The 18,004-nt window shown below is 45.4% G+C and overlaps 1 protein-coding gene across 1 annotated transcript in view; it reads left to right on the top strand.

Annotated features, from left to right (window-relative positions):
• LOC144268632 (scavenger receptor cysteine-rich type 1 protein M130-like) overlaps positions 1 to 18,004 on the top strand; it is a 62,797-nt gene that overhangs the window by 19,834 nt on the left and 24,959 nt on the right. Inside the window, exons 4-6 of the mRNA XM_077823748.1 lie at positions 1,332 to 1,646; positions 16,789 to 17,103; positions 17,550 to 17,861. Of these exons, the coding sequence (XP_077679874.1) occupies positions 1,332 to 1,646; positions 16,789 to 17,103; positions 17,550 to 17,861 (942 nt within the window). The remainder of the gene's footprint in view (positions 1 to 1,331; positions 1,647 to 16,788; positions 17,104 to 17,549; positions 17,862 to 18,004) is intronic.

Genomic DNA, 18,004 nt, shown 5'->3' with positions numbered 1-18,004 from the left:
CTATCTTCAATCACAGTGACTCGGTCACTTCCCCTTTGTGTCTATCCCGCTCTACTCCTTCCACTGCTGGGGAATTATTCCTCCTCTCTGCCCTTTGCTTTTCCCTTCTGAACTCTCAGCCATTATTTTAGTATTTTCAGATAATATGAATTATGAAGCTCCTCCTCTCCTTGTTCTCAGCTCTGTGGAGACACTTGCTATTCCTTGCCCCTTAATTCTCCTTTACTCCCCAGTCTCACAGATTGAGCCTCTTTCAAGCCTCCAGGCTTCATCATTGAATAGTTTCCTTTCTTTGAACTTTTGCCAGTTTTTCAATAGCCTTCCTGTAATGAAGGGACAGAAATAAAATATTCCAGCTGAGGATGTACTTAGACCATGTAAACACTCATCAGTCCCACCTGCACATTCTGCTTTGTGTCTATGTGTTCACTACTGAGAATTACTTTGTTGCCTACTCCCACCCCCCAGCAGTGTCACACATTGCCCTTTTATTCAAACTCTCTCTCATCACTGGAGCACAGTGTTGTTACCAGATTTGCCCATTACTTTGGGGTACATTCATTTATTAGGGCTACTCTTTGAGGGGGGGGAAGGTTCTGTAATTCTATCAATGTACTAGTTGTGTCACTTGTGTTTCTGGGTAAACTGATGGCTCAAGGGAATATACCAAAGTTGTTGTGTTCAGGCTCGGCAGTAGGGACTGCTCTTTCCTGGCTGTGGGTGGTGTTCCTTGGAGGGAGCTCACAATGCAATTAGGTAGCTTCAGTATTTTGGATACCAGGAACAGATTTAGTATTAGAATTGGTCTGATAACTACTGAGCTGGGTGTGTGCAGGCGTGGGTTCGTTAACATCTGGAGCAGAGATCCCCCATCATGCAGTGCTTCCCTGCTTTTCAGGTCCCAGAGTTCCATGTGGCTCTTGCGTTGGAATCTCTGGTCTCCATTCTGTATGCTAATAGAGATGCCTCCCTGTCCCATCTGCCATGCAAATGAGGCTAGGGGAGTTTCCTTAATCCTGTCACCCTTGTCCCAGGGGTTTAGGTATCTCTCCCACTTGCCTTTTCATTGCTTTTTGTAAGTCGTTCTTCTGATCGGTTTTGGTTCAAGCAGAGGCTGCGGGGGAAGGTCTTTCATGAGTCAGACAGGCTGGGTACTGCGCCCTGGTTCCCCAAGAACACAGAGCTGACTGGTAAAGGGCTCCTGCTTATTTAACAATGTCTTTGCTGTTGAGAGAAGAAGGTTCCCTTCATTTCATCCCCAGGACGGCCTGGGGAAGGTTATGGGATGTCAAAATAACCAACACTGATTGATGGATGCATTGACTCTCTAGGTCTCATCGAGGTCCATCTGATTGGAGGGGACACTGCCTGCTCAGGACGTGTTGAAGTCAAACATGGAAAAATGTGGGAGACAGTCTGTGATTCACACTTGGATTTCAACACCGCTTCTGTTATCTGCAATGAATTAGGGTGTGGACAGGCTGTAGCCACCTTGGGAACAGCTCACTTCGGAGAAGGACATGATCTGATCTGGAAGGAAGAGTTTCAGTGTGTGGGGAATGAGTCTCTCCTTCAGAAATGTCCCAGGATGTCCCGTCCCAACCACACATGCTCCCACGCAAATGATGTCGGCGTATTGTGCTCAGGTAAGAATCCAAACTGGTGAACCACTAACACTGCAGACTCTACAGCTGAGTCACTCAGTCTCTTTTCTCCCACTTCCAATATCCCTCACGTGAACCCACATCCCAGAAAATTTTGCGTGTTTCCAAGTTGCTCCAAAGGATTCCTGTCTGCTACAAAGGATGGTTCCACTTTCCCACCACCCAGGGGGAGCCAAGACGACATAGTGGGAAACCCCATTATCTCTCTCATATTCCTCTCTATTTCAAGTGTCTCCAGTAAATGGGGACAGTTCTATTTACCTTTCTCCTGATACAAGGATAGGGTCCCAGAAGAGCTCTGATTTCCCTTATCCTCCACTAGGGATGCATGTTCTCCACTGCTGAGCCCTCTCCTCCCTACTCAGATACATCTGTAAGGGGAAGGGGAAAGGTCTAGTGGTCAGAGCACAGAACCAGACACCGGGAAACAGGGGTTTTATTTTCAGTTCTGGTTCTGTATTCAATAATGCCTTGTGTCTCAGTTTCCCCATTTGTGAAACAACAGTTAATTTCCTACCTCAGAGAGTGGCTGTGAGGCTTAACTTCACTTGTGTTTGCAAAGTGCTTTCAGGCACTTGAATACATAGTACTATATAGGGGCCAGGTTTTATTATTTTAAAACTTTCTTGATGGAATTGGAGCAGTTGTGGCCATTTTTATGTTATTGCCCTGCAACAGGGGTTGGCTTTGTGCCACCCATTCATGCAGATCTGCTTATTAGAGACTAGCTGGAAGCCTGTGCTATTGCACGGGTGTAATTTGTAAAGTCCTGTGAAGCAACAGTGACTGCTGGAAGAAAATATTAAGCAAAAAACATAGAAAGAATATGAAAGCAAAACATGTACATTGTCAAATTGCAATGTATGCACGTCACTGCTTTTTCTCATATCATCTGTCTCAGATATATCCACCTCCCTCCCAGTTGTTTTTTAAATTACTTAGGACAGTTAATGTTTACACAGAATTGTGAACCACCCATTTCATTTTTGTTGAAAGCATGCAGCCATTTTCATTCTGAGGCAGACATTAATTGAAAGACAAGTGCTTGACAACTTGAACACCTGACAGCTCTCTCTGATTTGAAAATGAGACTTACTTATTACCAAGGTGCCTTTCACCAAGCTGAGTCTATCACTGTACCAATACTGTATTTATTGCTAAACTAAGTTGTCATCCTAGTCTATCTTTGGGCTTTTTAACTGCCCTCTATTCCCCTGCCAGTGTGAGAGTGTGATAATTTCAGGTTGGAAAGTCAACCTTGTAATGCACACACAAAACACCCCTCTCCCTGGCTGCTCAGCTGGAGACTGCACTTGCCCTCTTCTCACCCCTGAGATGGGGGAACTGCCCTTCATTCCCTCTTCACTCATCGCAAGACTTCCCTACCTCCTGCTGCCCTGGGACACCACCTAGAACCCAGCTACATCACTTCCCTGACTCCCCACTCCCCCGCCTCCTGGGCCAAGTGGGTTTGTCTTCTGCCTGGTTCCCAGCCGGAACAGTTTCCCAGCTTCACCCTCCCTTGCCTCTTGCTGCCCCGGGACCCTCTCTCTGCTCTAGGCATATACATGAAGGCAGGGCTCAGTGGCAGGGCAGGTCTGTGTCCTCAGCCCTGAAGCTCTCGTACAGAGCTTGGTCCAGCCCTGAAAACTGGAGTATTAGAGGAGCTTCTTGTGTCATCACAGCAGCTCCTCTGATTTTTTGTAGGCAGCAAAATCCCATGTCTCCCAATCAGCTTGTGAGATCTGGAAACACGGCAAGACTGCCTTCCCCTGGCTGCTTGGAGGGGACACCCCACCTCCACCACCAACTCAAGGCTGGGGATCTGCCACCTAATCCCCTTCATCTCTCACCCCCATTGCTGTCTTCTGCAGCCCCCTCAGCCTCCCTGAACTTCACATCCCCCTACATCCCTCTCAACCTCCCTTCCACCTCCACCTCCAGCTGCCCTCTGCCCCCCACGTCCCTCTGCCCCCCAGCCTTTTTCCTGCCCCAAATCCTTCTCCATGCCATTCTGTTCAAAACCCCTAAATCTGCCTCCTGCCCCTCCCCTCCCTGTTCCCTGCTCCCCGCAGGCTTGTAGCTTGTCCCAACATTTCATGCTGACTCAGCACACATCCTAGGCTTCAGAGTGACTAACAGACAGAGTGACAGACCTGGGATCTTCTTATATGGGTAACAAAGGTCACCTTCTTGTCAGGGCCAGGGTCTTGTCAGGACACAAACCTAAATGGATGAGCTAAAAGAAAGGTGGGGCGAGCTAGCGAGGTGCCTTTCCCAACATCACCGCTAACAGCAGAGCCTGGACAGGATCTGCACTGCCCACTAGCCTGCCTGTGGAACACACCACTGGCCGAAAGCCCAGTCCACGGCAGCCAGCTAGATAGCCTGTCCATGTGTCCATGAGGAGATCTGGCTGGCTCACTGGCCGTGGTCATACTGCCAGGTTGGGTGTTAGGATGGGCTGGGGGAAATGGAAAACAGAGAGGTCTTTTTCCTGAAATTTGAAGTCCTGGACAGGAGAAGCCAGGATTGGAGATGGGCTGCCTTTCTGTATAGGGTGGGGTTGCCACCTCTAAGGCACAGAAAAACTAACCTGTCTGTGGGCAGGCCCACATCCCAGGGGAGGTGTGGCTGGTCTGTGGACAGGGCCAGGTCCCAGAAGAGGCGAGGCTGGTCTGTGGGCAGGACCGAGTCCCAGGGTTGGGGGCAAACATGGGGAGGAGCTCAGTGCTCAGAAAGTGAAGACAAGTTTGGTGGGATTTGTGGTTGGGAGTGTGGCACTGCTCTCCCATTGACTGGTGCCTGCCTTGGCACACTGCACCCATGCAGCTCAGGATGAGTGTGCCAGCCGGGAGGCCATTGTGTGTTTCCAGCTGTGACACGCATAGCTGGAGTTCCGAGATCGCTGCATGCCCAGGCGCATTTGTGCACAGATTAGAAATCCTGGCAACACCAACCCCTCCCCGTCCCCCAGCCAATAACACCTTTGGACCAGCTACTGGCAAGCCTAAAGAAAAACTAGTCAGGCTACTCAAAAACCAGCCAGGTAGTATATGGCTGGTGGCGGGGAGAGAGGGAGACCTCAGCCCCATGGTGCTCATTCCTTCAAATTTCTTGGTGTGAGCTTCTAGTGATAATAGAGCTTTCACCTCTCCCTCCTTTATCCCTTCATTGGTGTGTTTGACTCACTTTGGGTCTGATCCAGGAGTGGCAGCTGAGGGTGCTCAGCCTCTCACAGGATCCCCTCAACACCTTGTGAGATTGTGTCCTGTACTTGGGGGACCCTCCCCTGCTGAGATCAACATTCTGAAGGCACCCAGGGTATCATTGGGCAACCTTAACTCTGCATTAATGATGGTTTTTTACCATTTAATTCTACTCAAAGTCTGCTCTGAATCCCCAATTTTACTCACAATCTCAGAACAGCTCTACAACTTTGGGCAGGGAGATAGTCACCAATGTTTGCTTTTTGAATTGTCATCAGAAAGCCCCAGCTTGAGCACTGTTGAGTTGACTGAGGCAGTTCACAATTCTTAGAGTTTCTGTTTCAGTGCCACCAATGGAAGCCCCAAGCAGCTCTTCACCAAGGGATCCTCCTGGAGCTGCAATAACCACGGAGCGTATCTGCTCTCCCGCTGCAGTCACTGCATTAGGATCTGGCTGTACTGAATGGTGGAGGAATTCACTGGAGCAGCTTTGGAGAGCTGTGGTTGTAATATGAGGAGATCTGGGGATTAGTTTGAGGAGCATCAGAGAGCTGTGAATGTGATACGAGGAGATCTGGGCCTGAACGCCCCCATGTGTGTTATCAAAGGAAAGATGTGCATATGGCCCTTGAGGTTGCAGTCGGCATCATTTGTGTAGGCTGTGTCAGGAGCAGGGCACTGGGTTCATCTTGCCATGGGTACTGTCAGTAGTGAGTTGGGACATGAGAGCTGGGTGTGGATTTAATGATGGGTGGGGGAAAGTATATGTTTAGGTGATATCTTGTGTTGATGTGTCAATGGGTGGTAAAAGGGTGGTTGTTATATTTTGCAAGTGTGGTATGCTCTCGGGGGGCAGGCTCAGTGTTTGAGCATAGGGAAAGTGCAGATAGTGCCTGACTATGACAGTGAACAGGCAGAGTGGGAGTGTGTGTGCATTAACTCTGCATTAACAAAGATTTTTGCCATTTAATTTCCTAGGTTTTTAAACTGAAAGAGAAATGTTTGTTGGTAGGAGTCAATAGTTTTTCTCAACAGTTGTAGTTCTCACCTAGGTTTGCAGCCGTGACTAATAATCTAAAGACCTAGTTTTTCTATAGAGCTTTTCATGAGTAGCTCTCAAAGTACTTACATCATAACCCACATTTCACAGATGGGAAACTGAGGCAGAGAAGAGTGAAGTATCTTCAAAGAATCATAGAAATGTGGGGCTGGAAGAGACCTGGAGAGGTTATCGAGTCCAGCCCCCTGCACTGGGCCAGGACCAGTTCAATCTAGCCAGAAGTTTATCCATCCTGTTCTTAAAAACCTCCAGTGATGTGGATTCTACAACCTCCCTTGGCAGCCTGTTCTAGAACGAACCAAAACTACCCTTCCAGTTAGGATGTTTCTCCTAATATCTAACATAAATCTCCCTTGCTGCAGGTTGAGACCATTTCTTTTTGTCCTACCTTCAGTGGACAGGAAGAAAAAATCACCCTGGTTCTCTGTGTAACAGCACTTAGTATATTTGAAAACTGATATCATGTCCCCCCAAGTCTTCTTTTCTGAAGACTAAACATGCCAAGTTTTTTTAACTTCTCCTCATAGGTCAGGTTTTCTAAACCTTTTATCATTTTTGTTGCTCTCCTCTGGACCATCTCCAATTTTTTCAATATCTTTTCTAAAGTGTGGCACCCAGAATTGGGCACAGTACTCCAGCTGAGGCCTCACCAGTGCCCCCTAGATCAGGACAGTTACATCCTCTGTCTTACATAGGACATTCCTGTTAATACACACCAGAATGATACTGGCATTTTCAAAATTGCATCACACTGTTAAATCGTATTCAATTTGTGATCTACAGTTACCCCAGATCTATTTCAGCAGTACTACCACCAAGTACAGTTATTCCCCCTTTTGAAGTTGTGCATTTGACTTTCCATTCCTAAGTGTAGTACTTTGCCCTTTTCTTTACTGAATTTCATCTTGTTTTCAAACCTGCTCTGCAACTTGTCAAGGTCATATTGAATTCTAATCCTGTCCTCCAAGTGCTTTTGATCCCTCCCAGCTTGGGTCACTTGCGGATTTTATAAGCATTCTTTCCATTTCATTATCCAAGTCATTAATGAAAATATTGAATAGTACCAGAGCCAGGACTTACCCCATGGCAACCCACTAGATACACGTTCCCAGTTTGACAGCAAACCACTGATGACTACTGTTTGAGTACGGTTATTCAACCAGTTGTGCACCCACCTTAGAGTAATTTCATCTAGACCACATTTCTCGAATTTGTTTATGAGAATGCCATGTGCCACTATATCAAAAGCCTAACTAAAATCAAGATATCTGCCATCTACTACTTCAGCCCTACCCAGGAGGCCAGTAAGCCCGTGAAAGAAGGAAATTAGGTTGGCATGGCATAATTTGTTTTTGACAAATCCATGCTGGCTCTTCCTTACAACTATATTATACTGTAGGTGCTTATAAATTGATTGTTTAATAATTTGTTCCAGTATCTTTTGGGTATTGATGTTAAACTGACAGGGTCCTCTTTATTCCAGTCTTTATAGATGGGTATTTGCCCTTCTCCAGTCCTCTGGGACGTCACCTGTCCTAGATGAGTTCTCAAAGATTCATAGATATTAAGGTCAGAAGGGACCATTATGATCATCTAGTCTGACCTCCTGCACAACGCAGGCCACAGAATCTCACCCACCCATTCCTGCAGTAAACCTCTCACCTATGTCTGAGATATTGAAGTCCTCAAATCATGGTTTAAAGACTTCAAGGAGCAGAGAATCCTCCAGCAAGTGACCTGTGCCCCATGCTACAGAGAAAGGCGAAAAACCTCCAGGGCCTCTTCCAATCTGCCCTGGAGGAAAATTCCTCCCTGACCCCAAATATGGCGATCAGCTAAACCCTGAGCATATGGGCAAGATTCACCAGCCAGATACCCAGGAAAGAATTCTCAGTGGTAACTCAGATCCCACCCCATCTAACATTCCATCACGGGCTAATGGGCCTATTTACCATGAATATTTAAAGATCAATTAATTGCCAAAATCATGTTATTCCATCATACCATCTCCTCCATAAACTTATCGAGTTTAATCTTAAAGCCAGATAGGTCTTTTGCCCCCACTGCTTTCCTTGGAAGGTTATTCCAAAACGTCACTCCTCTGATGGTTAGAAATCTTCATCTAATTTCAAGTCTAAACTTCCCAATGACCAGTTTATATCCATTTGTTCTTGTGTCCACATTAGTACTGATCTTAAATAATTCATCTCCCTCTCTGGTATTTATCCCTCTGATATATTTATAGACAGCAATCATATCTCCCCTCAACCTTCTTTTAGTTAGGCTAAAAAAGCCAAGCTCCTTGAGTCTCCTTTCATAGGACAGGTTTTCCATTCCTCGGATCATCCTAGTAGCCCTTCTCTGTACCTGTTCCAGTTTGAATTCATCCTTCTTAAACATGGGAGACCAGAACTGCACACAGTATTCCAGGTGAGGTCTCACCACTGCCTTGTATAACGGTACTAAAACCTCCTTTTCTCTACTGGAAATACCTCGCCTGATGCATCCCAAGACCGCATTAGCTTTTTTCACGGCCATATCACATTGGCGGCTCATAGTCATCCTATGATCAACCGATACTCCAAGGTCCTTCTCCTCCTCCATTAATTCTAATGGATGCATCCCCAGCTTATAACTAAAATTCTTGTTATTAATCCCTAAATGCGTAACCTTACACTTCTCACTATTAAATTTCATCCTATTACTATTACTCCAATTTACAAGGTCATCCAAATCTTCCTGTATGATATCCCGGTCTCTCTCTAAATTGGTAATAACTCTCAGCTTTGTATCATCCGCAAACTTTATTAGGACACTCCCACTTTTTGTGCCGAGGTCAGTAATAAAAAGGTTAAATAAGATTGGTCCCAAAACTGATCCCTGAGGAACTCCACTGGTAACTTCCCTCCAGCCTGACAGTTCACCTTTCAGTTGGACCCGCTGTAGTCTCCCAGTTAACCATTTCCTTACCCACCTTTTAATTTTCATATTGATCCCCATCTTTTCCAATTTAACTAATAATTCCCCATGTGGCACGGTATCAAACGCCTTACTGAAATCTAGGTAAATTAGATCCACTGTGTTTCCTTTGTCTGAAAAATCTGTTACTTTCTCAAAGAAGGAGATCAGGTTGGTTTGGCACGATCTCCCTTTTGTAAAACCGTGTTGTATTTTGTCCCAATTACCATTGACCTCAATGTCCTTAACTACTTTCTCCTTCAAAATTTTTTCCAAGACCTTGCATACTACAGATGTCAAACTAATAGGCCTGTAGTTACCTGCATCACTTTTTTTTTTCCTTTCTTAAATATAGGAACTATGTTAGCAATTCTCCAATCATACGGTACAACCCCTGAGTTTACAGATTCATTAAAAATTTTTGCTAATGGGCTTGCAATTTCATGTGCCAATTCCTTCAATATTCTTGGATGCAGATTATCTGGGCCCTCCGATTTAGTCCTATTAAGCTGTTCGAGTTTTGCTTCTATCTCAGATATGGTAATATCTACCTCCATGTCCTCATTCCCATTTGTCATGCTACCATTATCCCTAAGATCTTCTTTAGCCTTATTAAAGACTTAGGCAAAGTATTCGTTTAGATATTGGGCCATGCCTAGATTATCCTTCACCTCCACTCCATCCTCAGTGTTTAGCAGTCCCACTTCTTCTTTCTTTGTTTTCTTCTTATTTATATGGCTATAGAACCTTTTACTATTGGTTTTAATTCTCTTTGCAAGGTCCAACTCTACTTGACTTTTTGCCTGTCTCACTTTATCCCTACATGTTCTGACCTCAATAAGGTAGCTTTCCTTGCTGATCCCTCCCATCTTCCACTCCCTGTAGGCTTTCTGCTTTTTCTTAATCACCTCTCTGAGATGCTTGCTCATCCAGCTTGGTCTACAACTCCTGCCTATGAATTTTTTCCCCTTTCTTGGGATGCAGGCTTCCGATAGCTTCTGCAGCTTTGATTTAAAGTAATCCCAGGCCTCCTCTGCCTTTAGATGCATACGTTCTTCAGTCAAATCCACTTCCCTAACTAATTTCCTTAATTTTTGAAAGTCAGCCCTTTTGAAATCAAAAACCCTAGTTGCAGATTTATTTTTGTTAATTCTTCCGTTCAGTTTGAACTGAATTAGCTCATGATCACTTGAACCAAGGTTGTCCCCCACAACCATTACTTCTATGATGTCCTCACTACTCACCAAAACCAAATCTAAAATGGCATCCCCTCTAGTCGGTGCAGCAACTACTTGATGAAGGAATCCATCAGCTATCGCATCTAGGAAAATCTGAGCCCTATTATTATTACTAGCACTTGTCCTCCAGTCTATATCTGGGAAGTTAAAGTCTCCCATGATCACGCAGTTTCCATTAGTATTTACTTGATTAAAAACATTAAAGAGGGCTCTATCCATATCCAAATTAGATCCTGGCGGTCTATAACACACCCCAAGCACTATCCCAGGGGAGGCTCTAATAGTTTTCTTCCCCAATGTAATTTTTGCCCAGACGGACTCTGTCTTCTCCATTCCATCGCTTCTTATTTCTTTATAGTCTACCTCATCATTGATATACAAAGCTACTCCACCACCTTTGCCTTTATTTCTGTCTTTCCTAAACAGCACATACCCTTCAATACCCATAGTTCAGTCATGACTACTATTCCACCATGTTTCTGTTATCCTTATAATATCTGGTTTCACTTCCTGCTCCAGTAGCTCTAGTTCCTCCATTTTGTTACCTAGGCTCATCGCATTGGTGTACAAACATCTTAATTTTTCCTGTTTGGCCTCACTCACATTCTGTACCCAATTAGGCACGGTCATTCTACAGCCAGTATAACCTATTAGACTGGTATTCACACTGCCCTTCCTCCTTATATCCATTCTCCTACCCACGGCTGTATCCTTTCTTACTTCGTTTTCTTCCCTCTCAATGCTAAAATCCAGCGTGGAGATTATCTGGACATCTCTCAACCATCTCCCTCAGATTCCTAGTTTAAAGCTCTCTTAATCAATTGTGCCAGCCTCCATCCTAGAAGTCTATTTCCTTCCCTACTCAGGTGAAGTCCATCCCGAGAGAACTGTCCTCTGTCCATGAATGCCTCCCAGTGGCCATACATCCCAAAGCCCTCCTTATAGCACCACTGCCTAAGCCATCTGTTGATGGTCATAATCTTGTCACCCCTTTGTTGCCCTTCTCTAGGAACAGGCAGAATCCCACTAAAGATCACCTGAGCCTCGATTTCCTTCAGCATCTTCCCCAGCCTAGCATAGTCTCCCTTAATACTTTCCGGCGAGAATCTAGCCGTAACATTTGTTCCCACATGAAGGATAATTAGGGGATTCTTTCCTGCTCCCTTTAGGATCCTTTTCAACTTCAGGTCTACATACCGTATCTTAGCACCTGGAAGACAGTACACCCTTCTATTCTCTGGATCAGCTCTGGTTACAGGCCTGTCTATTCTTCTCAGTAAAGAGTCCCCGCTCACATAGACCTGCCTTTTCCTGGTGACGGTGCTATTCTCCAGTCTATCCCCTGTTCCCTCTGGCTGCAAGTTCTTTCCATTCCTATTCTCCCTTGCAATCCTCTGCAATCTATCCCATATCCTCCTGGGGCTCATAGTTGGTGTAGTCTCCATTGACTCTTCCCCGTTTCCTATAGGACTAGCCGCTCTTCTCTTCTTCCTTGCCCTTCTACCTTCAGTGACTACCTGCTGAGCCTCTTCTTCATTTTCCAACTCCACAAACCTATTCTTGAGCTCTATTTCTCCTTCACTAGCTCTTCTTTTCCTCTGCCTGGTTCTTTTAGTCACATACTTCCACTGACCACTTTCCTCACCCAGCAGTCTCCCCTCAGAATTCCTCAGTCCTGCTTCCATCTGTAAGTCTGAGCTTTTCCCTTCATATATCTCATGTCTTTGCTCCATAATCTGCTCAAACCCCTTTCTAAACTCAACCAGACTTTCCACCTGCATCTCCAAACCTCGGATCTTTTCCTCCATCAGCTCTATCAGACGGCATTTCATGCCGACAAAACTCTTACCAGGTACCCCCTCCAGGATCATGTACATACCGCAGCTTCCACATCCAGTCATCTTCGTTGTGTCCTCCCCAACATGGGTCACTCCCACTGCTGCCTCTGTATCTGGCATAGCCTTCCCACCTAAATCCTGTTAATCTGGGAAACACAAACCACACCAAAACACCACTCCCCACAGCAAAAACAAACTCCGAACAAGCACCACAAGACAAACTCCCCTTTCAAACTCCCCTGTTTACCTCTGTTTGCTGGCTCCTGTGCCGCTGCAGCTGTCTGTATATCATGGCTGACGGTTCCACCAGTGCTTCAGCTAGATCCTTAAGTATCTTTGTGTGACAATCAGGGTCCAGCCACCCCAAGGGGAGAACAAGGGGCCTGAAACCCAAAGAATAAGCAGTTGAAACAACTGTTTGTATACAGTATTATTGTACTATAACAGTGTACTGGGTAAAAAGAAAAGGAGGACTTGTGGCACCTTAGAGACTAACAAATTTATTTGAGCATAAGCTTTCGTGAGCTACAGCTCACTTGGGTAAGATATCATATAAAAACTGGAGACATGCTGGTTATGGATATCATTGTGTGAGGTATATACAGATGGCGAGTAGAGTTATGTCTGTGTGATGGAAAGATGTTCCTAAAATATGTTTTGGGGACAGACTTGAGAAACAAGTTTGTCCTAGACAAAGGGATATTGTTTTACCTGTTTGCCTGTGTCTCCAATGTAAACTGAGCAAGGTGAGGCCAGAGACAGTGGAAATTATGTTACATATGAGCCAAGAGGATGATGGGAAGTCACTAGGAAGAGTCAAATAGCAAAGGAGAAGAAATTTATCTGGGGAGGCACTTTAGACAAACACATTTCAAAAGGTTACTAGAGTATACAAAGAAGGGGAGAAAACTCGTTAGTTACCCATCCTTTAGTGGGCAAAGAGGACAGCACCCTCCAATTCCGTGAACGTTGGATCCTCCTGCCGGAAGGCTTGGAGATGCTGGCAGTTAGATGTGAGAAAGCTGTTGAGGCAAAGATCATAGTTTGCTAAAGTAAAGTCTTAGACACTAGAAAGTGTGGTATTTTGTTTTGTTTGTAAGCATTTTCTGCTTCTGTTATCTCTGCTTAGTATCATTTAAATCTATGTTCTTTATTAATAAACTTATTCGTGGTTTTACCATAAATCAGCTCCATGCTGTGTGTTAAGGTAAAGAGTGTGTCCTCAACTGGGCTTGCTACCCAGGGGTTTTAGAACCCAAATCAGTGGTAATTTAACTGGTTTTCTTCAAGAAAAAAATAATATGGCCATAACTCCTCTGTCTGATAAATGATTGATACAAACCAGAGTGCTTTACCTAAAACTGCTTTATTGGGTTTCAAGCATGGGCACACTATGTATGCTGTAGCAGTAGGGTGCAGAGCATTCCAAATATTTACAGTTATCTAAAAAGTCTGAAATGGTCTCAAGAAATTAACAGCCAAGCTACTGGGGGCCCCCTCCTTCCATCTGACTATTGCGGAACTTAGGTGTAAAATCCTTGCCAAAAGGAAAGCTTCCCCAGACTGCTCCAAAGCACACTTTCTAAATAATTTTTTTTGTAAATTTTCTTTGGATAAAGCACACAGCTCATAATAGCCTCTAATGGGCTAATAATTTCCCCAGCAACAGCCAATAACAATTCATTATTTTTATTAGGAAAATATTCCTGGTTATAACAGTGATAAAGCTTACATGTTAGAGGCACCTGAAACCAAGGTCGGTTGCCCAAACATTTGTTTCTATTTTTACAGTACGTTTATTTTTTATTGTATTCTCCCATTTTGATTAGAAAAACTGCAAGCATGTAGCTATTTGGCCTTGCCTCTCAGGGTCATTAAACTATTATTAGCTATGTGATGTTTGGGTTTCAGCTGGCAGTGGTTGAACATACAAAATGACTGACTCCAGTGCTGTCCAATTGTGGGGTACAGGCAGGAATGTCAAATTCAGGGCTACAGGCTGACAGGCTAGTGTGTGTGCAGTGTATCTGTGGGGACAGTCGACTTAATTTCTGTGAGGTTTGCATTCCTTCCCCCTCACTGTTAATATTAATTGTGTTGAGTATCTGCTCACCATTAACCTATTTAGTAAAGGTTAAAGCAAAATAGAAATTAAACACCTCAGCCTTCTTGATATCATCCCTTATTAGCTCTTCTTTTAACTAAGTAGAGGACCTGTACTTTACTTCATCTTTCTCTTACCCCCTAATGTATTTAGAGAACTTCTTATTAGTATTATCTTTTTATGTCTCTTGCTGGGTGTAACTCATATTGTGCTTTAGCCTCTCTGATTTAGTCCCGACATACTGGTGCTGTGGTTTTGTGCTCATCCTTAGCAAGTGTTTCACATTTCCACGTTCGGTACGATTCCTTTTTGATTTTCAGTCCTTAAAGAGCTCCTGTGGAGCCATAATGTTCTCTTACGATTCTTTCTGTTTTTCCTTCACATCAGGATACTTTGCAGTTGTGTCTTTCATATTCAGATACTGTCAGGTCTCCTGACTTCCTTTTTTCCCTAAGATTTTCTTCCCAGGGGAACTTAGCTATCCGTTCACTATGTTTGTTAAAGTCTGGAGTTTTTGAAGTCCTTTTTACTTATTCTGTTTCTTTCACTCCTTCCTTTCCTTAGAATCATGACAACTATCGTTTATGGTCACTTTCACCCAAGTTGCCTTCCACCTTCTGATTCACTAACAATTCCTCCCTCTGGGTCCGAATCTAGTCTGAAATGTCGGTCCTCCTGGTTACTTCCTCTGCTTTTATGGAACAAAAAGTTTTCCCCAACACATTCCAAGAACTGATTGAACATTTAGTGTTTTGCCTTATTACTTTTCCAACAGATGTCTGGGTAGATAAACTCCCCTGTTACTGTCAGGTCTTGTGTTTTGAATATTTATGTTTGTTGTAGAAATGCCTCATCCATTTCTTCTACTGATCGGATGGTCTATAGAAGACCCCTACCATTACATCACCACTATTTTTCCCGGCTTTTATCTTTGCCCAGAGACTTTCAGCTGGTCTGCCTCTCACCACCTTCTGGGGCTCAGAACCTCAGACTTGCCCAAGGTCAGACAGCAAGCCAGTGGCAAAGCTGGGGATAGTCCCAGTCCAGTGGTTTTTCCACTGGGCCACAAGGTTGCTATGTGATTCCTCAGTGCTCCTCCTTGTCCTGTACATTTTGTTAGAATGGAATGGGGATAATGGTGGTTGTATAGTTGCTCCCAGGGCCTGCAAAGGGATAGGGCTCCCGTAGATTGCAGCACACACACGGAAGGGGAGAATTCATGGCTGATGTGCCTTACTTCAACCCCTCAACTTTTTCTGCTACCCTTCCTAGTTTGTAACCCCTCATGTATTTTCCCTTCCTCCTCTCCCAATCCTCACACTCTCCTCCTTCCCTGAGCCCACCCCGCAACTTCTTCTCTCCCCTACCACCGATTCCCATTTGTCTCTCTCCCCATAATAAGCACATCCCTGGCTGAAAACCCAAACATTTCCCCCTCTTACCACCTACTCTTGCACCCCTGATCCCCCCTACCCTTCCCAGTCAGCATTCACATTTGGAAGTTGTTTTCTTTTCAAAAGCAATTTCAGCACATTCTGAATATGTTGCTGCACTCAGATTATATTTACACCAAACAAAATCCCCCATGAGAGAGACCAATTGGAGCAATAAACCTGCTTTTTTAACATCACGTTTCCTTTCTGAGCGGGAGTTGTGCTCACAGTGCCGGGGTGGGGGTGCCTAGCTGTAAAGGCCACAATTTACCCTCAAAGCCACCCACATCTCATGCTGGATTGTCGGGTTTCCAGATAGCTATCCTCTCTCGCTGCACATGCTCAGTGGAGTCCGTTAGATGTGTGTGGAGGCGCACAATCCTTCGCAAGCCCCTAACTGGAGAAGCAGGCTCGTTTTGAAATAACATCTGAATTTGATTTCCCCCAAAGGCGGGTGGATGCCATATCCTCTGTTGGGGGTAACCCTCAAGTGTCTGAGACCCTGGTGCAATGATCTGCGCCTTGGTTTGATCTCTACCTGTGTGCAAAAATAAAATGCCCGAATCTGTCAACTTTAATATAAGCTGTTTTATTTCCTTCCTGGGAGCTGTATCTCGGAAACCCCTTGGAGAAATGGCCCCACATTTGGATTACTAATACAGCCCTGTGCTCCTATGTGAAATACTGTATTTCAATCCAATCCAATCAATCAAGCAGATATTAGAGCACTTAGAAAAAATTAGCTTTGAAGGAAAGCTGGTCTCAACCTTAACTGTTGCAGAGCTGTCACTGAGCTAGAATATCACCACTGTGTATGTTATTCCCAGTCAGACTCCTGAGTGCAACTGTTCTGATTCAATAAGCTTCCAATAACCTGGGACTCAGCACCCATGAGAACCCCAGTTTCTTCACGTGGGATTTGTGTGATAACTTAGGGGCAGCCGCTCCAGACTCCTGACCAGCACTCTGGAACAACCAAAGCAGAGACTGGCCTCAGCTAAAGACAATCTGTCCCAGGCATGACCCTGACCCCAGAGCAGTAAATGCCAAGGAGGAGTTTGGTGCGTGCTGTGTGACTTCCCACAAAGGGCAGATATGAGCAATAACGCCTGCACTGAAAGAACCTGATAATCACATCTGAACATCCTCATTTACAAAGTGCCCAGTAAACTGGGAAGTAATTATTAGTTAATTATCCCAGGTCACTGGGGCTCCTTCGTCACATCTTTGGATACAATTGTGCAAGAGAAATGTCCTTTTGATCTCCCTTCTCCTTCTTCTCAGGGTACGGCGGGTACAGGCTGGCAAACGGCAGCACAGGGTGTTCGGGGAGAGTGGAGCTTCGCCACGGAGGTGCCTGGGGAACCCTCTGTGACTCCCAGTGGGATTTACAGGCTGCCCACGCCCTCTGCCAGCAGTTTGACTGTGGATTCGCCCTGTCGATTCCAGCCAGGCAGCTCTTTGGCACAGGAGATGGCCCTGTCTGGAACGGCACGTTTGTCTGTGAGAGGAATGAATCCCGCCTGAGGGACTGTCCTGTTACTGCGCTGGGCACAACTGAGTGTCCCCCTGGGAGTGAAGCCAGCGTGGTGTGTTCAGGTGAGCAGCTGCAGGGGGAAAGAAAAGGATTGGGGAACAGCCTCAGCCAGATCTTCACAGTGTATCAATCTGCCAAGCTCCATTGGGCTCAGTGAGGCTATGCCGATTTACACCAGGTGGGGACTGGCCCATAATTTGGCCCCCTGTCCCTGCACCAGCCAAGTCTGCTGGAACTGATCCCTCAGTGAAATGCTTGTGGTGCCTTGAGTATGGAATGTACCAAGGAAGCCAAATTCTGGTCCCTGGACCTCCCTTCGCACTAACTGACGTGGATCGATTATCAGTTTGTGAATATGCAGGTGTAGAATAGTCCCACAGCCCCCACAGGGTAACTGCTAGAATTGATCACGAGCAACAATCCCTTCCTGTTCCCTACTCCCCTTCCTGCCGTTGCCGTTAACACTGATCACTGCACCTCCTCGACACTCACTTTCCCTTGTGCTCAGGGTGCCTGGGCGGCAGGTTAGTGAACGGCACCGAGTGCTCCGGGAGAGTGGAGATCCGACATGGAGACACATGGGGAAGCCTCTGTGCCTCCCACTGGGATTTGCAAGATGCCAACGTCCTCTGCCATCAGCTGAACTGTGGATATGCCGAGTCGATCCTGGGAGGGGCCCATTTCGGGGAAGGGAGCGGAACCGTATGGAGCGACACTTTTCATTGTGAAGGGACTGAACCCTGTCTGTGGGATTGTTTTCGCATGGCCCTGGGCAACCCAGCCTGCTCCCCCAGAGACACGGCCAGTGTTATTTGCTCAGGTAAGTTTAATATATATGTGTGTGTATTAGTTATAGTGCAGGTTATAGGCCAGCTTAGGATCATCATGAGTCGTCCCATTGACTACAGTACGCAAGGTAAGTAGGGGTATCGGAATGTTGCTCTCTTTGTTTAGGTTCCCCAG

Source organism: Eretmochelys imbricata, chromosome 1, assembly GCF_965152235.1.
Source record: "Eretmochelys imbricata isolate rEreImb1 chromosome 1, rEreImb1.hap1, whole genome shotgun sequence".
Taxonomy (NCBI): Eukaryota; Metazoa; Chordata; order Testudines; family Cheloniidae; genus Eretmochelys; species Eretmochelys imbricata.
This window is presented reverse-complemented; position numbering and strand designations above follow the sequence as displayed.